Genomic DNA, 22,312 nt, shown 5'->3' on the forward strand with positions numbered 1-22,312 from the left:
GGTAGTATTTTTTCCTTTTGGAAAGAACAGGAGGGGTCAAGACAGTATGCCTACTAACCACCTTTTCACAAAAAGTTAGTAACACCACCACCCTTGTACAGTTAGTGCAGTTAGTACTAACTGACTTGGGGTCAAATTTATATACACCACCCTTAAAAATGCCTTTTTGACCAACATTACAATAATAAAATGAGATAAAACAATATCAAATACCTTTGTATACCTTCAATGTTTCAATTTTCGATTTTTCAATAGGAGATAACAATATTTTCAGAAATATTTTGAATAATCATATTTCTATGACAGCTGACAAATCGTTATCAAGATTTTCAATTTTTTTTTTCGAAAATTCGAAAAATAATTCTCAATTTCCTGGAAATTTCTTTTGTAAAATACCATGTTTTATTGAAAATGTCTTCACAAAATTTCATCTTTTCGGCATTTAGTACCAGAATTTCAATTTTTTAGCAAGGGAGACCAACTTTTTTGCAGTTAGTACACCTAAGTACTGAGTGATTTCATCAAATTAAAATGGCACACCACCACGGTACCAACCGGCATACTGTCTTGTACTGTTTGTACTAACTGCTTGACTCCCCCCCTGGAAAGGACAAACTGAGGCAAACTTTGAAAATAGTAACTGGTCATATATAAATCATTCGAAAATAAATACTATAAACTCATATTTTATTAATTAAACATATTTTTTGAATGTAACTGTACAGCTGTATGTGAAAATATGCGTAGATACTAAACACCGAAACGGGAATGCAAACGGATGGAAACGAGTGTCGAAACGGGTGGAAACGAATGAAAAACAACTGGAAACACATGAAAACGAGTGGAAACGAGTGCTAGGGGTAAAGATAAATTGGCATTCGGGTTCTATTCGGGTTCTAATGGTGATCGGTGCCATATACTTGATGGACCTTTACGTTTTGGCGAAAATATTGTAAAAATGTTGTTTGGATAAAAAAATCTTTCGTCACTTTTTGCTCTCACTGAAAACAATATTGCTTTCCCACTAAAAATCGTTAAAACTAATTTTATTTAGTCCCCTTGAAACAAAATTGAAAAATTTCACCTGTTTTTTACGAAATTCGGACAAAATATAATTTACGCGTTTTCGCGAATTTTCGGTATTTTCCCGAAATCGTTTTGCATTGCTCTTTCACAGAATTAAATTTACGCGCGAACAAACAATAAACAGCAAAAAGTTTATAAAGAAACAATTTTATATAAAGTGAAAAGCACTAACAGCACACATAGGATTTTGAATTTATTAAAAGGTGTCGTTGCAATAAACAGACTGTACCTTTACAATCATAAAGGTTGGTGAGTCCAGTCAAAACACAGATTTGATCTGCAGCGTCACGCTTCACCTTGCCACAATAGTTAAGTCAAATTGAAACAAAGCATTGCCAAACAAACTATGGTAGTTTTTTATTATTTCAGAGAAGTAAATTCTATATTGACTATTATGGCACACAAATTGAGTGTTTTATTCCCAAACGAATTCCAATTAGAGAAAAGCTTTGTTTTGATTGGGATAAAAAAAGCTGGGTGATTATTCATTCATGCAGACTGTAGGTATGTGATCTAAAATATATTTAAAAAACTTACCGCTTACCCTTCCTTTGTCATAAAAAATCCAGCCATAAAAAACATTTACAAAACAATTTAAATATCTTAAATCAAATAAAACTTATCAGTTTCAATCATACAAGAATACACAAAATTTAAAACCTTGTGCATAGTTATAAGACAGAATCTTTCTTTTAATTAGAATTACTAGATGAAATACAATAAAAATGTTATTTCAAAAAATTCAAGCTAAACTTACTAAAGTACCTTACTGAGGTATGACCTTTTTTATTTTGTTTCTGTATTTCAGGCTCACTTCAATTTACATTAAAAAAGGAAGAAGTGTAGACAGCAAAAAGGAAGAAGTGTAGACAGCAAAAAAAAGTGTACTTGGGGGGCTTAGGCCAAAATCTACCTACTTAAATCTATTCTTCATGCAAAGTATGTTCCATCTTCAAATAGTTTTAACCCAAAATATGTATATGTAAATAAATATGCAATATTAGTAAAATTGAATTCCTTTTTGAAAACTTTCTAAAAAAATTAAGTAAACGGAAAAATTAGATTAAAACATCGAAATGAAAAGCTCTTGATCTGAAGTTCAAGTTATGACATTGTCAGATTTGAAATTAAAATCAAATCATGAGGAGCGGTGAAGAAAATAGTGCTCAATAGTAGAGCTAAATTCAATTGTATAAATTTCTCTTCAAAAATTAAAAACAACAATTACACGGTGTTTCACGCACACAAGGCGATCATCAGATAGGGATAAAAAATTTTCGAAGAAATTCGAAATACCTAGTCCTAAAGGAATATCTAAACAAAGGGCTAAAAACTTAAAACATAATACAAGACTAATTACAGAATATACATGGTTAAAAAGTTGAAAAAGTGCTAAAATATAAGTTAATTGTCCGGAGGCACTGATTTGAAGATTTGAAATTATATATTATATTAACATATTGAATGATCAAACATGTTTTAAACCTAACTAAATTACTCTTCTTCAAAATCATTTTCATCAAAAAGTGTCCATTGTTTCTTACGTTTTTCAAACCAGCTATGAAATTGGACAACATCCAGGTATTTGTGAGGCATTCTTTTAATTTCGGGGAAAGAGTCAAACTTTCTCGACTTGTAAGTGAAGGGGGCTAGTTTGATAAGGTCTTTTATTATTTCCATTTCGTCATCTTTTGAAGACCTTGTGGTGTGAGCGGATGAATCTTTCTGTATTTTCAACTCTTCATCAAGATGATTTATTAATTCACGGATACCATTTGTTGCACGAGATATTTTTTGGATACCAGCCACTGATTTGTTTGCTCCCATCCTTTGAACAATTTTTTTACTGATTCCATTACATATTTCTTGGGCTAAGTCATCTTCGATGTTATTGCCAGCACCACCACGCCAATTGACAGTAAATCCCCACTTAAATTCCTCTGACAGCCGTGGTGTCAGAGTGCATTCAATCTGGGCAATTGAAGTAAACATTTCAATGGCATACTTTGACTTTTCGTTTAAAGCTTTAAAAACGATCATTAGTATTTTTTGGTTGATCAGATTTCTGGATCCATCACCCTCAGCAACAGCATCTTTCATTTGGAGGATGAGAACGGTAAAAAAAATTGACATCAGGGAATAGTTTTGAATAAAATCGTCAGCATTTGAATTGTCATAATCTCTTTGAAGAACATAAAGTTTAATAAATGAATCCATTTTTGTGGTAAAGAAATTTTTGATGGTATCTTCTGAAGCATCAGAAGGAGGAAAATCAGCTGGGGTATCATCCAGGCTATCGATGCCAAAGAAACTCAAAGCAGCAGAAACAATGTAGCCCTTTCCTACACTAATGAACAGTTCCTCACTCCCTTGATAGCTGTCAACCACCTTTGCTGCAGTCACATTTTTCCTACTTAGCTTTTCTCTGAAGTACTTGAGTGTACCAGATTCATTGACTGATTGTGCTGAGTAAAGCAAGTTGTATGCATACTGGAGCAGAGATGCCTTTGTGTGCCAACCAACAGGTTTGAAAGGTGAACAGTGCTCCAAACGATCGGTCGGGGTATGACTCCCCTTCAAAAGATCCTTTGCACCAGCGAATCTGACCCGAGTCAACTGATCCCCTGCAAAAACGATTTTGTTATCTTTCATAGGATCATCTTTTGTGAATACAACTTCAGCATGAGGTTGTCCAGGTTGAGCATGGTTTGAAGCAAGTGCCTCTTCGACTTCGATTTCTGGAACATCATCAACAATACCAGCTTTGTGATAAAGTTCCCAAATCCAATGTTCATAAGTACGAAGGATTTTGACACAATCTTGGTATTTTCGCTCGTCAGCATCAATCACAGGTAGAGTAGCAATCATTGATTTCTGCTTCATCTCCTCAGAATGATCATGTGGGATGTGATCTGGATACACATTTTTGAAAACAGCAAACTTTGGGAAAAACTCGAGCAGAATGCGTGATACCAATACCTGACTTGTTTCTCCATAAACTGTCCATTCATCTTGATTCAACAGTGCTTTTGTGATACTAAAATCTTCAATTTTTCCGATTGGTTTTTCGTTAGGAAGATGTGTAAAATCAAACCGATTCACAATAAGATTTGATGCAAACAAATGTAAATCAATGTTTTGAGTGAGTGCTCTCATACTCTTGGGTTTAATTTTCATGTCCCAATTATCTCCAGTCCCTCTGATAGTTTTACCTTTCTTTAGTTCCTCCACTGTCTTATCCATAAAATGACCCCCCAAAAGTTTGAGAATGGTATCCTTTGTTGAATATGAGAGACAAACCCCCATCTTATTCAGCCGTTCTTGAAGCTAAAACAAATTTAACAATTTGAAAGAGTCACTCAACATTCACAATAACTTCACAATAATAAAAAAATGATGACATGAAGAGAAAAAAAAATTGCACCATAACTCTTCATAGTTTTTCTCACATTCTCATTATAATTCATATATTTTTATTATATTTGTGAATAATGTTTTTATTAAATTCTTAAATCGAGCTTTTTTGCTTTATAGATTCTGGTCAAGAACTTGTTCCATCAAAATTTGTAACATTTTGCAAATTATTCGACATGCACAACAAACAGTTTGTGTGAGAGAATTTCAAATTTAGAAAAATGTGACATTCACTATCAATTCAAATCTATTTGATACACACACAAGAGTATAACTTCCAGAAAATTGGTGGTGAAATCAAAAATTTTGACAGGCCAAATTTTGACAAATTATTATTAAACAAGTGATACTTTTATGGACCTACCTGGTTATGCATTTAACCAGATTTAAGACATATAATTGATATCTACATAAGCGTGACCATTAAACAATCATTCAGAACACAAATAGTGACGATCTATTAAAATTAGTTGTTTGTTTCTTATAAAAAACACGTTTAGAAACCAAAATTTCATGCTCTTGAAATATTCTTTCATATTCAAGACTTCACGAGCAAAAAAACATCTCTCTTTTTAGCTGAAATTTACCCCAAAACTTTTCTTTCAAGAATCGAGCTCCGTCACATTTGAGGGTTTATAGTTATGCATCTTTGTGCAAAAAATCATAAAGAATAAAAGAGCCAACCTCGAGAAAAGCTAATACCTAAGTAATTGATAGTGTGCTTATTAAAAAATATCGAATTTGGCCAGTTTTTCTATAAAAACACGCCAAGCAACCTAAATTTCATGTCTAAACACATATTATTCTTTAAAAGTAAGCCCTCTTGAGCAAAAAAAATCTCATAAAAATTTGAGTAATTTGACTAAGAACATTGATGTATGCTTATTAATAGTGATTCTTATAGATAAACATGCGTTTTTTGAGCCAACTACAATTTTTTTGCAAAAATCTGCTTGAACCGTATTTTACCTATGATGGTACCTTACTTTTCTGCAACAAAATCAGAAAAAATTAATGATCCAATTTTTAACAAAGTCCAAAAAACCCATTTTTTAGCTGTTTTTTGGCCCAAATTTGCCCCAAATTTTTTTTTGAAAATAGGGCTCCGTCACATTTGAGGGTTTATAGTTATGCATCTTTGTTCAAAAAATCGTGAAGAATGAAAGAGCCAATCTTGAGAAAAGCTAATACCTAAGTAATTGATAATGTGCTTATAAAAAAATATCGAATTTGGCCAGTTATTTTATAAAAACATGCCAAGCAACAAAAAGTTCATGTCGAAACACACATATTCTTTAAAAGTAAGCCCTCCGGAGCAAAAATGTCATAAAAAATTGAGTAATTTGACTGAGAACATTAATAGTGATTCTTATAGATATGCGTTTTTTGAGCCAATAAAATTTTTTTGCAAAAATTTGCTTAAGCCATCTTTTACCTACGATGGTACCCTACTTTCATGCAAAAAGTCAGAAAAAATTAACAACCTAATTTTTCACATTAAGTTCAAAAAACGAACGAATAAACGAACGGACAGACAAACGGACAAAGGTTCATTTATAGGACCTCCACTGGGGTAGGTCCAAAAATACTTAAAAAGAAAATTTAAGAGCAAGTAATCTAATACCTTCTTACTGCAACCCCCTTCAATCATTGCGACAGTTGTGAGACGCTTTAACGAAGATAATTGGTGCCAACGATTACTAATAGCGATACTGTATATCATTGCCATTTTTGGTTTGAAATCATCTGGATTTTTAGAATCCAACTGACCATTTTTGAACGATACATGATGAAGCATTTCCACCAGAAAAGGAAAGTATGTTTTCATTTCTGTCAATATTTTATCAAAGTTGATACTAGACAAGTCTTCGTAGGTTTTGCGATAAAACACTGAAGCATTCGTTTTACATAGATTAGATGCCTCGCTATTGACTTTGGACAGAATACAAGTTTTAATTTCATGTAGAATGTTTGGACAAGATTCAAATAAAGCTTTGGAAACATCAATGGGTGCTTGAGAATCTAGTTGATTAAAAAGTTTCAGAATCCCATCATAATCAAAAGATACTGGGTCAGAAGCTTGTGTTGTTGTATCAGTGGGTTCATTCTGTTCAATCCTCTTCTCATAAGAATTACTTTGCTCAGTTATCTCGTTAACAATTATTTCAGAAGATTCATTTGTCTCTTCATGTGTATTGCTGGAAAACTCATCATACTTTAATTTCTTTTTGGAATGTTTTGATGAAGGTGTCACTGCAGGAGATTCATTTAAACATCTTTTTGACTTGAAGATAGAGTCTTGCACTATTTGACACTCAACCTTGAAAGTGTCAGCCTTCTTCAAAAAGCCTTCACAATTTCGACAAATATTGGTATATTCATCATCTTTGGAAATGGAAATGCCACAAAACCACTGAATTTTCCAAGACAGTCGCTTTGTTTTGCCAATATTACTATAAATTGATTGATGTTGACATTTTGCTTTCCCGCATAATCGACAAATGTTCTTGTCATCTATAGATGATGTGTTGTGGTTGGAGGAATTGGTATAAACCTTCCTTGGTGTCTTGGTGCCATCAATTTCCATTTAGTAACAAAAGGTTAACTCCTGTTCAGAGCTTCTTCACAAGAAATGATGAATGAATTATATTATTATTATATTTATTATTATTATTAGAAAAAATCAGCCAAAAATAAAACATGGCTTGACCAGAAACTGGTAGATCAAAATGCTCTGATCTTTCGTTTCATAATAAGTAAGTCTGCCTTAAATTATTTCTAAAAGATTTTTCTCCTATTTACATTTTCAAAATATGATGAAAAAACCTAGCTATTTATAAAGACAAAAAGAAGATATACATACCTGCAAGTGGCAGAATATTGTAACTCCTCATCAGTATTGACTGTCTCCTTTCAACGAATTATTTTTATTTGCTCGTCAAAGCCACCAGAAACAAGGGTCAACCCGGGTCAACCAGTCATCAATTATTGATTGTAAATATTCAGTTTTTTTCTTCTACATCACCATGTTTTTGCTTCAAAAACGAAAGTTGTATATTTTCCGAGCGATAAAAAACTTTTTTTGCTAATCAACATCCGATTCGCGTACACCCCTGAAATCACTTTCGTTTTCTATGTGCACCAGGGCTTATATCCCCCGTCAACGCGTCCATCAGAATCATCAATAGCGTAAGGGGGTTAGATAAGCCATGGAGTCGAGGGTGATTTTTATCCCCACTGTGAGAAAAAGTTCCACCGGGGGCTGTGGGACAGGGGTGTCATTTAGGAGATTACCGTATACACTGTGATGACAGAGATAGAAGTACAACCATACCACACCGCGCATACCCGTTGGTCAATTTGGCCTGACTGCCCCCCCCCCCGGGCCAGGGCGTTAAGTACTCCCGATACAAAGTGAAGCCAGAGATGAGGAGAACGTGGTATGTGGTGTAGTAGGGTCAATCTAGAATGTATAATGAAATCCTTGCTTACTATTACAATTACGGCATACATTATATAACATTTGCTCGTTCCAATACGTCGCAAACTCGGTCGATATTTTGCCAGAGAGACCGGCTTTTCGGTTATACCTTATCGGGGAAAACTTCGTCGGGGAAAATTTTCGTCGGGGAAAAATTCGTCACCTGCTGGTAGTTGGTAAAGGCATTAAGGCCGGGGAAAATTTTCGTTGGGGAAAATATTCGTCACTTGTCCAAAATTTCGTCACTTTTCCCCGACGGAGTTTTCCCCGATAAGGTAATCCATAAAGGCATAAAGAGTAAAAAGGCAATGTCGAAGATTATAGCCCTGCAATACAACTGTCAATCATTTTTAAGAAAACTGATTGGATGATTAATGTCACGTGGCCGGTCAATATTTCTCCATCATAGTGACCAGTTATGAAATTGACATCATTAATAATGTCAATTACTTTTATTACTTTATTTTTGCAGGGCTATAAATGGATTATCCATAAAGAGTATATAATCCGTGTATTGGCAAAGATAGCAAGCATTCTCCGGTCAGAACCGACTGAATTGAAACAGTCCTTGCTTGTCGGAGAGAGTTATATCGGATCGCCCAAAGTTACCTTCATTTTTTTATTTTATTTTTTTATCCACGGATCGCTGATAGTCACCTTTCCGGGGGTTTTGTTGTTTGGAATTGATTAACTAACAGTTGGGTAGGGTCAGGGTTGCTAGTAACGGCTTGTCACTGTGCCGGGTGCATACTCGGCGCATACTCGCCCTTGCTAGTAACGGCTCGAATTTCAGTCAAGTTTAAAATAGGGGTACTTTTACCCATATTATAATAACATTACCCCCGTCTTTTGCCAGTTCGGTATAATATGTTATGAATGTCTTGAAAATGCTGTGCGGCGATGGCCTAAGGGATAGAGCGGTTCTGATGGTCTTTCTTTGGTGGTGGTTTATGGCGTCAGATCAGTGTCAAAAGTCAAAACGGCAATCCGGAATGGCAGTTTGGCAATCCGGAAAGGCAGTTTGGCAATTCGGAAAGGCAGTTTGGCAAGTCGGAAAGTCAAAACGGCAAGGCGGAAAGGCAAAACGGCAAGGCGGAAAGGCAAAACGGCAGCTAGTCTATTTTGCCAAAAGGTTTTGACAAAAATGTTGTGCCTTTCTGGCAAAAAGTATTGAGCGCTAAAATCGTAATAACTATTTCGTGTGAATCTATTATTTTCGTGCAAAATTCGCATGAATAAAAAATGTTTCCGTGATTTCTCCTCGTGCTAACTTTAAGACTATAAAATTGTTTTCTGTGTTAGGTATGACAACCTATTTTGTAGTAATTTTTTACTTATTTTTGAGGTATTTATAGTTATAGTATATTTTTCCCCTGTCAGTTCCATCCTCTCCACTCCATTTCTGGGCTAGTTAGTAAAATACCTCAAACTACCTCAAATACCACCATAGATGATTTCACGAACTGAATTGAAGTGTTATGTTGTGGTTTTTTAATGGGATTAGACAGGCAGCTGAGGTCACAAAAAAATTGGACGGGGTGCGAACAATCCCAAACCACTTTTAATTGAAAATATACAACCTAAATATCTAGAAACGATCAACCGGAGTTGTTGAAATTACTTACCGGACGTGTCCGGTAATATTTTAGTACCTGATGACGTCATGCGTGCCCATAGGCTAACTGAAAAATCTTTGAGAGCCAACATAGACATATTATATACCGATCGAAGCGTTTTTTAACGTGGATTAAGAAAATGGTCAGTAACCATATCTGAAAATTTTGCTATAAAAAGTTAGAACGCTTTTCCTTTATGTCCGTAACGTCAATTTTACCTGTCCGAGACGAAAAAAAAATCAAAAATTCAAACTTATCAAAATTGAAATCTAAGACTGCCATTCAAAAGCTCTCAAAAATCGATATAGAAGACTTTTAAGTGGATATATATGATTTCTCAACCTAACTCGAGAAAATCGATCCTAAAGAAAGTGTAAATATGACGTCATCAAAACTTCGGAAGCTTGTAACTTTTTATTATCAAATTTTAAGACATAGTTACTGACCTTTTTCTTAATCTACGTCAAAAAACGCGTCGATTGGTATATAATATGTTTATGCTTTTTTTCATAAAAATTTTCATTTTGCTTGTGACGTCATCAAATACGAAAATATTTTCGGACGCGTCCGGTAATTATTTTCAAACTGTCCGGTTGATGATTTTGTGTTCAGAAAGGTCGTATCTATTGAAAACAACTGTTTAAAGTTTGTTCGCAAACTTTGTAGCTACTGCACTTTTTTATGTGACCTCAGCTGCCTGACTAGATCATTCTGAGAAAACAAAAGAATATATACAATTTTGGTTTTCAAGGGAAGAAAGTTCAATCTTTTCTCTACAATATATTCAACTTTGCTTTAATGTCAGTTTTTTTTATTAATTCATTCTTTTACCATATATATGGTAAAGTAGCGAAAAAGTGGACGAAACCATGGCATAGTGCGGAAAGGGGTCTGATAGTCTGACCCCCCCTGGTCTGACCCCCCCCTTGTTAAATGATCCCCCCTTCTTGGCATCCCCCCAACCTTTAAAAATGCCTATCCCCCAAGAGTTTTGGGCTAAAATTTCGAAAATATATAGTGTATAGTGCAATCCGATAATCCCCTTCTCGCTGCTACCCCCTTATTATAAAAATCAATGTTTATGGTAAAAAGGGAAGGGAAGCAGTAAAGAAAAATGAAGTCTGGCAAAATATAATACCACTTTTTAGTGAAAATGTAATAACAGTGCTGGAAAATAATCTACAATATATGTAAGCCCCCCTTGCCGAGGTAAAATTTTATAATTGAGCATTAAAAAGGCAGGCATTCAAATATTAAAGGTTTAAAATTCTTTCTGCTCAAACCTTTCTTAAGGGGGGATGACACCTTCCAAAAAAGTGAAGAAGGGGGGGGGGGGTCAGAAATTTTCACTAAAAAGGGGGGGGGTAGCAAGGAGGGGGGGATCGTTTAAGAAGGGGGGGGCTTAAATATATTGTAGATTATTTTCCAGCACTGTTATGAAATTTGGTCTGCATGAAAGGAAGTTCTTTATTTTCACTAAAAAGTGGTATTATATTTTGCCAGACTTCATTTTTCTTTACTGCTTCCCTTCCCTTTTTACCATAAAAAATTTAGCCCGAAATCCTTGGGGGATAGGTATTTTTAAAGGTTGGGGGGATGCCAAGAAGGGGGGCATCAGACCCCTTTCCGCACTATGACTCCATTGTTTAAATTGTATACTTGTCAAGGGTACTAATCAGGGTGTAAGGATTACAAAAAAACATTATTTTAGGCTAAAAATATTAATGTGAATATAAAACGTGCCCGGGGAAAAGACACATACAGAAATCTAAAATTAAATGAATAATCAAGATTCTTTTTTTCTTACTTTGGGGAGGGAGAAAGTGAGTATTGAAAAGATAGGATCTATACAAATTTATTCAAAGGTCGAAAATCGAACAAAGTGTGAAAAATTAGCTTATCAAAATTATTTTCTGTTTGATTTTCAACCTATCAAAACGTGTGTTGTGTTTGTTCTGGTAATTCAAAGTATTGTTCAATAAGGCTCACCACCCTCTTCCTTTAAATGGGGTTGGTGTAATTCACGATGCACGATCAAACGATTTGCGATCATTTGATCGTGCATTGTAAATTACACCAGCCCCTTTAACGGCTGTGAAAGAGACTTTTTCAGCTTCTAAACAATTGTATCTTTATTTTCAAATTAATTTAATTTTGTATCACCTATCCCTTAAAAGATATCAATTACAGTTGTGAAATATGTCAAATGAAGATGATGCTAAGAAAGTACAAGAGGCACACGAACTGCTCAACCGTGCTATGATTCTTTTATCACCACAAGCTCCACAACCAAGTCTTCCCCGAAGCTCTAACCAAACTTTTCCAACAAACACGTCAAATAGGTACGATCTAATAACTTGTTAATTGCAATGTCAATACTCTGTTTTGTCACATATACCTTCTTCCCTCAAAGGAACTTATATTTCTTGTTGCTTGACAAAACTGTAAAAGATTTTAGAGGTTCACAGTAAGACTGGGATAGATTTTAAAAGCCCAAAAAATTCTTCTAAGAAAATAATCAAAGATAATGTTCAGACCCGGCACGTCTGTTATGCTGATACCACATTTTTAAAAAAGGTCTCGAAAGAAGTAAACAGACCAGAGGAATACAAATAAAAGAAGATACATACAAATATTATCTTTAATAGTAGCCTGGGGCCCTGTGCCCTGTGACATCTTTTATAGCACTAAACCAAACTTTTTCTATTTTGGTCATAGAAAGTTTCAAAACAAACCTTACTATGGAATCAATTTGGTTTAGTCCGATAAAAGATTTCACAGGCTTTGCTCCCTACTATAAAGCAACATCAATTTGATTTGATGTTATGAACCTATCGTAAAGTAAGGCTTTTTGCTCCCAAGCTAACACGGCATTAATAAAAATTGATGTTTAAAATTCTTGTTTTCAGCTCAAATCAAGATGCCGAAAGCAATTTTTTTTCATGTTTCCCGGCAGCTCGTGGAACTCCTAATCCTCTTCGAAGAAAGCCCAAAGGATCAAGAACACAACCCTACTTTATTCCACCATCGACATGGACGCATGACTTCTTTTTGCTAGCTAGCAAGCACGCTGAAAAGTCACCAGATCGACTAACAGTGCTAGAACTCAACAATGCAGGTTTAGGCAAGAAGAAAGTTGTCTTCCAGGACAAAAAAGGTGATCATTCGCATATCCGAAAAACGTTGGAGTCACATTATCCGATGTTGAGATCTCAAAATGGAGCATTTTCTCTCCTCCGATGTGAGTCTGGAGGATCTGGAGTAAGAGGCTTAAAACAGATTGGACCAAGCAATGCTGGGTACACTGTTCCTCTTTTAAAGGATGTATGTAAATCGTCACTCATTTACATTAAGCCCCTCAATACCAGTATAGACATTATTTCAATTGATCAACCAACAACCGTCACAGAAGAAGATAATGAATATGCAAAAGCAGTTTGTAACATCTGCAAAATTGATATCCCTCTAACATTATTCGAGGAACACCAAAACATATGCTCTTCAAAAGAGAATACTGAGAGGATAGATGAAGCAGGTATGGTTTATTCTCAACTTCAGTTGAGCTAGAATCTGAGAATGTCTGTGTGTCTGTTTGTGTATCTGTGTGTTTGTCCCAAAACTTTAGGGCAGCCTGGAGACTTTAAAAATGGTCGGATTTGGCTGAAATTTTGCACACTTGTTCCTTGGATGAATATCTGGGTTTTTTTTTTCATTTTTTGAAAATTTTGATTTTGGGGGCCTGGGGACGAGTTTTTCACAACTGCTACAATTGGGCCTCCAAATAGTTTGAAAAATACTGAAGTTGCGCACGTTCGACTATTTAATAAGGATTCGTATTTTTTTGCTCATTCTTGTTCTATTACTCTAGGGGCTGAGTTAGGTCTCGTATGCACATCGGCGTATAGTCATTTTTTCTTTTGATCATGAAAGCATAGTCCTTGAAGACTCAGAAAACGTGTGTGGCGTTATTTGGATCAGGCACAAATTTCCATAATGGCGGATTTTAGATTTTCAACCCTTTTTAGCCATCTTGCTTGAAAAAAATTGTTTTTCAACTTTAAACATAGACATATTATATACCAATCGATCACAAATTTTATGCTGATTAAGAAAAATGTCAGAACCATGGTCTGGAAATTTCGTTATCTGGAGATATGAAGCACTTTCGATTTCGATTTTTTGAAATGACTACTTTGGTTCCAGATTTGCGTAGCTGTAACATTTGATTGGCTCACTTTATTTACTTGAAATTTTAGGAGGGTCTTGCCTACCGTTCAAATAATAAAATTCAGGAAAAGTTTTTTTTCTACATGAATTTCGAAATCCATAATGGCGGATTCAAAATTTTCTTTCGTCACATGGGCTCTTAGGCTCTGCTACCCTAAGAAAAATATTTTTTGAGCTTAAAACCCTGCATACTATATACCAATCGATGAGAAATTTTATGCTGATTAAGAAAAAGGTCAGAACCATGGTCTGAAAATTTTGCTATCTCGAGCTATGAAGTACTTTCGTTTTCAAAACTTAGAAAACGTAAATACTTCGTATCTCTTGATAACGAAATTTTGCTATCTCGAGCTATGAAGTACTTTCGTTTTCAAAACTTAGAAAACGTAAATACTTCGTATCTCTTGATAACGAAATTTTCAGACCATGGTTCTGACCTTTTTCTTAATCAGCATAAAATTTCTGATCGATTGGTATATAATATGCAGGGTTTTAAGCTCAAAAAATATTTTTCTTGGGGTAGCAGAGCCTAAGAGCCCATGTGACGAAAGAAAATTTTGAATCCGCCATTATGGATTTCGAAATTCATGTAGAAAAAAAACTTTTCCTGAATTTTATTATTTGAACGGTAGGCAAGACCCTCCTAAAATTTCAAGTAAATAAAGTGAGCCAATCAAATGTTACAGCCACGCAAATCTGGAACCAAAGTAGTCATTTCAAAAAATCGAAATCGAAAGTGCTTCATATCTCCAGATAACGAAATTTCCAGACCATGGTTCTGACATTTTTCTTAATCAGCATAAAATTTGTGATCGATTGGTATATAATATGTCTATGTTTAAAGTTGAAAAACAATTTTTTTCAAGCAAGATGGCTAAAAAGGGTTGAAAATCTAAAATCCGCCATTATGGAAATTTGTGCCTGATCCAAATAACGCCACACACGTTTTCTGACTCTTCAAGGACTATACTTTCATGATCAAAAAAAAAAATGACTATACGCCGATGCGCATACGGGACCTAACTCAGCCCCTAGAGTATATCGTGTAAATGAATGTCTTACTAAATTTTGTTCTATTATAAATACGCACTCTTGTTCAAGCGATTCTAGCAACCACGTTATTGTGAATACTGCCTACTTCTCCGATAAACCACATGCGAACTTCAAACAAGACTCGGAAAATGCGACTAAAAAGCTCTTGAGTTGAGATACTTGTGTATTGAAAAACCAAAATAAAACATAGTACTTTTACCCAAATAAACGTGTTGAAGTGGAATTTTTTTCCCTGTCAGATGAGGTCAGGATTCCGATACCAAACCCAGGGCCGAGGGGGGGGGGTGTCAATTTTTTCAAATTTCAAAAAGTGAAGTTGATATTGATACCAAAATGAGTGGGGTGGGTCCCTTTTTTTCAAAATTTAGGAAAACTTCAAGTGTCTTCAAGTCTAAGGATACATAAATGAGGGGATGGGTCCTCCTTTTTTAACTTCTGCTGAATTCAAAGTTGGTATCAGACTTGAAATATTGTACAATGTAAGCAAAAATGGGAATATCGTTTACTCTTAGGTGCCAAATAACTTTCAAATTTTAATAAACGGGGTGGACCTAATTGCCGGGGGGTTGGAAATTATACTTTTGAAAACTCCAAAACAGGGTAAATATAGGGAAAAATCAAGCTGTTAGCTGTTTTGTGCAAAATAAGGGGCCTTCCCTTTGACAGTTGAAAATATTTCAAAGATTAATAAACGGGGGGTCCTAATAAGGTCCGGGGTGGTTGGAAAAAAATCGAAAGATTAACAAGTGGGGGGGGGGGGCTGTTTATTTGGCACCTAAGAGTACACCCTGGTTTTACATAAAAAAAATATTATTAATTGGGTCATTATCATATGACCCATATTTCTGTACTCTCGGGTACCTACTGGCTGGAGGTTTGGAATAAGCAGGGGTTTGGAGAAATCCCAAAACTTATAAGCTGGTTGGAATAAAAATGTTTTAGGGCAAAAAAAGGAACTTTAAAAAACAATTTCCAAAAATCAATACACGCTTTTTTTTATAAGAATAGTTTACTTTGTCTGAGGGTCAAGTATTCTTAAGAAATTGCCGAAATTGAGGGTGAAATATTCTTAACGTATTCTTACTTTTTCAGAATTGACTTTTATACAAACAAAAGAAATGACCTGTTTGAGAGATCATGTTATTTTGCGCACGTTTGAAGCTAAAATTGTATTTCTGCCTTAAAAAAGTTTCAATTTAAGTCGAACAAAAAACCCAGTTATTTTTGTTGAGAGAGAGAGAGACTAAACCTACCCAAAGAATAAGGACATAGAACACATGCCTAAAGCATGAGGATCACAGCGCATAAATTTTATTTTTGTTACCAAATAGAAAATGACTATATTCTTATCAAAATCTGTGAAACTCACCCTGAAGGTATTCTTAGGGTATTCTTACGATTTGGCCAATTTTCACCCTGATATTCTTATAGAAGGTATTCTTATAAAAAAAAAGCGTGTAAGCGGTTGGGGGTCAGAATAAGAATGTCCTGGTTGGAAAATTTTCGAAACATTATTTAGCGGCCCCTGGCTATTAGGTACCCTAGATTACTTTTCTTTCCCCTCGGTCTAGCTCTTCCCCTTTCTTTTTTTTAGATAGGGGGGCTGGTAGTAAAATCTCAGACATATATATGAATAATAAAAGGATATTGATGAATTTTTATATATCACCACCCAGATTCTTGGAATAGGTATTTTACTACCCTTGTGGTAAAACTTTTTGGGACAATTTGACATAGAGACCACCTATTTTTTGGTTGCTTTTCGGACCAACTTACAAAAAAAGATTGATACATTTTTCACTTACTGCTAAACTTAATGTTTAGCCCTTAGAATTAAAAAGTCTTTTTAATGTTGACAAAATATTTGGAGAATTCTTTGTTTGCAGCAGCCAATTTTCCAACAGAAAATCTTTTTCAGAAAAGTTATCCCAAAAATTAAAAAACTTACAAAAATAGCTAAAATGAACAAATTTTACCAGTTTTTACTACCCAGGTAGCTAAAGTTCTTCAAAAAATTACACATAGATACAACCTATTTTGGTATTTTACTACCCTGGGTAGTAAAAGTTTTTTTTTCCATTTTTTGTCACACCACCACGGTAGTAAACGTCATTATATCTGAGATTTTACTACTGACCTAGCCTGGAGGCCACTTAGAGCTTTTTGATAGACTGGATGACGCTGATAAGTGGCCTGGAAGTATAAGGCGCCATTCTAATTTTTATTCTGCCCAGCCAGACTCTAAAGTGGTCTGGAGCATTTCAGATGTTTTGGGAGCTAAACAATGAATGGGTGAAAATTTTTTTTCAATGTAAGGCATTGTAAATCCTTAGTTTATGTTAGTTCTTCTGTCTAAATCTCATTTTTCAACTTAAATTAGTTTTTTTTATTTGGAAATTTTGGTCAAAATGGCGTTTTCGTCAATAGCTCCTAGTCTATACTCCACTGAACTCAGCGTCATCACAAATCATCAGAAAGCAAAGTTCAGCCAGGAGTAGACTCTAGTCTACTACTGACCCCCCCTTGTTCTAGACAGTATTCTAAAAACATCCAAAAAACCATCCCAATCTTCGAATTCAATTGAAAAGATTCGAACACCACTTTTTTCTCGAATGTTTAGTTGCTCCTTTTTATATTCTGAGTTCTATTGAACCATTAGAGTGCTTCCAAATCGTTTGTGGTTGTAAGGTTTAGTCGGAATTTCCCTATTTTCTCCAATATTATGCCTTTGATTATACACAGGAAAAAAATCAAAAAAATTTACCGAGACTTTTTAATGAATTCACGGTGAAAAGCTGCAATCTTTCAATAATTCACTGTGAAAAGTTGGAATTTCGCCGTGAATTTCTAAAAGATTGCAGCTTTTCACCGTGAATTCATTAAAAATCCGAGGTGGATTTCTTTGATTTTTTCCTGTGATAGCCCGTGTTCCTTTTCATCGTCGTTTCATTCTAAATAAAACCTAAAAATTGTCCGGTATTTGGAGTTTATTTTGTACGGACGGCATTCCCGTAATTCGGTATTGAAGACCCCTTAAAACCCTCCCCAAATCGTTAAATAGCTGAAATAGCTAAAAAAGGGGAGGTTCAGGAAGAATTTGGAATTTAAGTAGGGAGGACACTATGCTGTCCAAAAACTAATGTTAAAAAAGTTGAAGTTTCAAAGTTTAATAAATCTACATATTCATTTTGCAGCACCAGACCCGGACTTTCCAAATCTGAACCAGCGCCTGGAACAATTGAAAGTCTTGTTTCCCAAAGGTAACGAGAGAGAGGTGTGGCTCGTGCAGCTTTCGAGCTTCGATTCCATCACAACAGACCAAGCCGTGGAGAAATATCTACAATTGAATGAAATCGAAGAAAAAAAGAGTGGAAGTGAAGCAGCCAGTGGCTCACGCAATGAAATTGAGGAAACTAACTTTGAAAGATTTGATGATATGTTAGACCATTACCGAAATAAATATCTCACTGAAGAGAAGACCTGTTCCCTTAATGTCCAGAGAGAAGAATTGTGGAGAGTTGCTCAGGCATTTTACAAGAAGGCTATTAACGATCCTGAAATATTGTTTCGTAAGTTTGAGGTTAGTTGCTTAATATTCAAGCTTACATATTTACAAATTTATTGAAGACCTAAGCGAATCATAATTTAATTTATTTTTAGCTTCCTTTGAAATCGTATGGTCGAAATGCTTGTCGATGCTATATGATTTTAGAAAACTTCAATAAAACGGAACATTGTCATTATTAGCAACTTTTTACACAATTTGCGAGATCAAAAATGATAGAAAAATTTGAGGTGTTTATTTAACAATAGAAAGTTTCTGACCGACAAGTTATAAAATGTATGGATTTTTCTACTGGAGGTCAACTAGCTACTCCAGTACACCATGAACATACAAACAACAGGACATCCATTTCCTTTGTATTTTTGTAGAAAGTTAATAACGTCTTCCCTGATTTGCCACCAAAAATATTTTTCCAACAATGAAAATTGTGTCATTATGGGAAATCTACCATGCCCAAGATATTTTTTTTCATATGACAATTGAACAGGATCAAGCCTTCCCCATTCAATCACATTTAGATCCTAGAGCAGCCTAGAGTGTTTTTTTTTTGCTTCTAAAGTCGACCAGAAACTGATGACTTTTTGTCGCGTTGTTGTATTTAGCTAACTATACCACATAAACATTCATCTTTTTGTTTTACAGGTCAATTTCTCAAAAGATACCGGTGAAGAAGAAAGTGTGGATGCCGGAGCGCTGAAAATTGAATTTTTTGAACTGTTATTAGTTGAACTTAAAAACCGTTGTCTTGAAGGAGATGAATTCTCATTGATCCCTCGAAAATCAGACAGTGTGAATTTTATTATCTTAGGTTTAGCAATCGCACATTCCGTGCTTCATGGAGGGCCTGGGTATGGCGTCAGATCAGTGTCAAAAGTCAAAACGGCAATCCAGAAAGGCAGTTTGGCAATCCGGAAAGGCGGTTTGGCAGTTTGGAAAGGCAGTTTGGCAATCCGGAAAGGCAGTTTGGCAATTCGGAAAGGGAGTTTTGCAGTTTGGCAATTCGGAAAGGCAGTTTGGCAGTTTGGAAAGGCAGTTTGGCAATTCGGAAAGGGAGTTTTGCAATCCGGAAAGGCGGTTTGGCAGTTTGGAAAGGCAGTTTGGCAGTTTGGCAACTCGGAAAGGCAGTTTGGCAGTTTGGAAAGGCAGTTTGGCAATTCGGAAAGGGAGTTTTGCAATCCGGAAAGGCAGTTTGGCAGTTTGAGTTTGGCAATTCGGAAAAGCATTTTATTTTTAGGCAGTTTGTTGGCAGTGGAAAGCAAGGCATGTATATGGGCCTTCAAGTCACGTGATTCGAAAGCCGAAACATTTAGTAAATGAAGATGGCGGACCAAGACGTCTCCAGTTATATTTTAAACCTTATTCAGTCATGCTCAAGACATTTGGAAGAGGGACGAGATTATGATTTCTTAAGTTATAGATTGGAAAGAATCATTACGATAACTGAACAAGCTATGACTTTACCAGATTTAGCTTTTCCAGAGCATCTTGTTGTTGTATTAAGACAAGCCTTGACATTGTTGAGAAGCCAACAACAAACGGACATTGAATTTAGTAATGGAATTAGTAGGAGGCAATCTCTTGTTCAAGGTGACAATGGTCGGCCTTACTATGATATTTCTCAAGATGTTTTGAGATACAATATTGAACTTGGCTTTACAGGGGAACAAATTGCTTTAATGTTGAATGTGAGCAGAAGTACAATATGCAGACGACTTAAGGATTATGGACTTTCAACAAAAAGCAATACTTGTAATCTTACAGATGCTGATTTAGACATAGTGGTATCCCAAGTAATCTCTGATTTTCCTCGTTATGGTATCAGAAGAATGAAAGGCCATTTATTTTCCATGGGATTTAAGCTTTCCTGGGAGAGAGTAAGGGAATCTATGTTTAGAGTGGATCCTGATGCTCTACTTCAAAGGACGTTAAATTTGCGGTTGATTAATCGAAGAGTATATTCAGTGCCTGGTTCTTTGTCTTTGTGGCACCTGGACGGGAACCACAAACTTATACGGTGGGGATTTGTCATACACGGATGCATAGATGGGTATTCTAGAAAGATAATGTTTTTGCAATGCAACAACAACAACGAAGCTGCTACTGTTTTGCATTTATTTGAAGGAGCAGTTCGAAAACATGGGCTACCTTCAAGAGTAAGAGGAGACCAGGGAACAGAAAATTATGATGTGGCTTGGTACATGATCACAAATCCAATGAGAGGACCAAACCGTGGATCTTTCATTGCTGGCAAAAGCTGTCATAACCAAAGAATTGAAAGGCTTTGGGTAGATGTCTTTTACTCCTGTATTTGTGTTTACTATGATGTGTTTTGTCATTTAGAAAACTCTGGTATGCTAGACTTAAATGATAACATTCATTTATTTTCTCTTGGGTATGTTTTTAAACCACGGATCAATAGGCACCTTAAACTGTTTTCAGAAGGATGGGACTGTCATTCGTTACGCACAGAAAGTAATATGACACCTAATCAACTTTGGGTTGTTGGACAACAGCCTCGTCTTATTAATGATCATCAAATTATCAATTTTAATCATTATGGAATTGATTGGAATGGACCTTTACCTCGTGCTGAAGTTGAAGGAATTCAAATCCCTGAACTTCACATTCGACTCACTGTAGAGCAAGAGCATTATTTGAAACGAGAAATTGATCCTTTAGCTGCAGACGAAGAGTTTGGAAAAAACCTTTATGTTAGATGTGTAATGTTAATACATTCTTTCTTTAATGAATGAATTAAGTAAATGTGAATTATTTATTTTGTTATTTTTGCATTGTCTGTCATCAACGTTTTATCATCTACACTACAAACCCAAAAAAATTTTAAAATCTAATAAAATTTAATAAGATTTTGATTATATATCATTTTGATTTAGGTTAAATTTTAATCACTTTTTTTCGAGTTTGATTACTTCCAAATTTCTAACATTTGAAATTAATTAACTTTTTTGTTATAGTCCAGTGAGGTCTGTTGGCACAAAATACTTCTGATGGTGATAAATTTGGCAGCACAGATGATCCTTAGAGGGCTTAGAACTTAATTTCAAACTGGGCAAGAAATTATTTTTTTGCTCAATTTTCATCAGAATTTCATGATCTTTATTATCTTATTGATATTTTCAAAAAAAAGTAATTTCTTGCCCAGCCACTAGATGACGTCATTTTGCAGGTGGTCAGGTGATAAAATTTGGTGTTACTGTAGTTTGAAATTAAGTTTTAGACCCTCTAAGGATCATTTGTGTCAAATTTCATGCTTTTATCAATCACTATCTGAAGTATTCTTACGTTTTTATGTGCTAACAGACCTTACTATTTTTGTTGTAATTAAATGTTAAACTACACGTTTCTTAAAAAAAACATCTATGAAACATACTGAGGCTCAGAATGAGAAAATAACATTTTTCAAGAACCTTCCAATCAAAAAAAATGTTTTTTTCTTTGCATGAAAATAAAATTACATAAATATAAAGTTGAAATCTTGGATTATAGTATGTCAAAAAGTTTGAAAACATGCAAGAAATATATATAAGGCTCAAAAGGCTGCTTGGTAAAACTAGTTTCTTAAAAAAAAAACGTGTACATGTTTTTTTTTATAAGCAAGTGTATGCCCCTTGGTCAGGCTCGTGTATGCTTAAGTTCCTAAAGCATCCAGGCATAGTTTATGCTTATTATATGCTTAAGAATTATGCTTATGATTCACCCCGAGCCAAGTTTTTTAATGAAATTTCAGAAATTTTGTAAAAAATTTGTTTAGATTTTGGGAGCAGTGGAATGTAGCTAGCCGTGGAATGTCTTATTTTTTACTTGACCTCTACCAAACCAGATAAAAATGAAACAAAAACAGATAAAAAT

The 22,312-nt window shown here is 35.0% G+C and overlaps 2 protein-coding genes across 2 annotated transcripts; both read left to right on the plus strand.

The window, feature by feature from the left end:
- The first annotated feature begins 11,774 nt into the window (after positions 1 to 11,774).
- Positions 11,775 to 19,731, plus strand: LOC136798305 (uncharacterized). The gene is made up of 5 exons (XM_067054893.1): positions 11,775 to 11,939; positions 12,507 to 13,132; positions 18,072 to 18,457; positions 19,085 to 19,290; positions 19,677 to 19,731. Exons 1-5 carry the CDS (start codon positions 11,797 to 11,799, stop codon positions 19,729 to 19,731), a joined length of 1,416 nt encoding a protein of 471 aa, XP_066910994.1. The 5' UTR covers positions 11,775 to 11,796.
- On the plus strand, positions 18,182 to 21,268 carry LOC136798306 (uncharacterized). Its single transcript, XM_067054894.1, has 2 exons — positions 18,182 to 18,457; positions 19,085 to 21,268. Exon 2 carries the CDS (start codon positions 19,756 to 19,758, stop codon positions 21,193 to 21,195), a length of 1,440 nt encoding a protein of 479 aa, XP_066910995.1. The 5' UTR covers positions 18,182 to 18,457; positions 19,085 to 19,755; the 3' UTR covers positions 21,196 to 21,268.
- The last annotated feature ends 1,044 nt before the right edge of the window (positions 21,269 to 22,312 follow it).

The sequence above is a fragment of the Clytia hemisphaerica genome, unplaced genomic scaffold (assembly GCF_902728285.1).
Source record: "Clytia hemisphaerica strain Z4C2 unplaced genomic scaffold, Clytia hemisphaerica genome assembly, whole genome shotgun sequence".
NCBI lineage: Eukaryota > Metazoa > Cnidaria > Hydrozoa > Leptothecata > Clytiidae > Clytia > Clytia hemisphaerica.

What these genes read in the sequence shown, in the direction of transcription:
- LOC136798305 (XM_067054893.1), top strand. Translation starts at nt 11,797, where the DNA reads ATGTCAAATGAAGATGATGCTAAGAAAGTACAAGAGGCACACGAACTG. An exon ending in CCAACAAACACGTCAAATAG is followed by an intron (nt 11,940 to 12,506) that starts GTACGATCTAAT and finishes TCTTGTTTTCAG; the next exon opens with CTCAAATCAAGATGCCGAAA. An exon ending in TGAGAGGATAGATGAAGCAG is followed by an intron (nt 13,133 to 18,071) that starts GTATGGTTTATT and finishes TTCATTTTGCAG; the next exon opens with CACCAGACCCGGACTTTCCA.
- LOC136798306 (XM_067054894.1), top strand. Translation starts at nt 19,756, where the DNA reads ATGAAGATGGCGGACCAAGACGTCTCCAGTTATATTTTAAACCTTATT.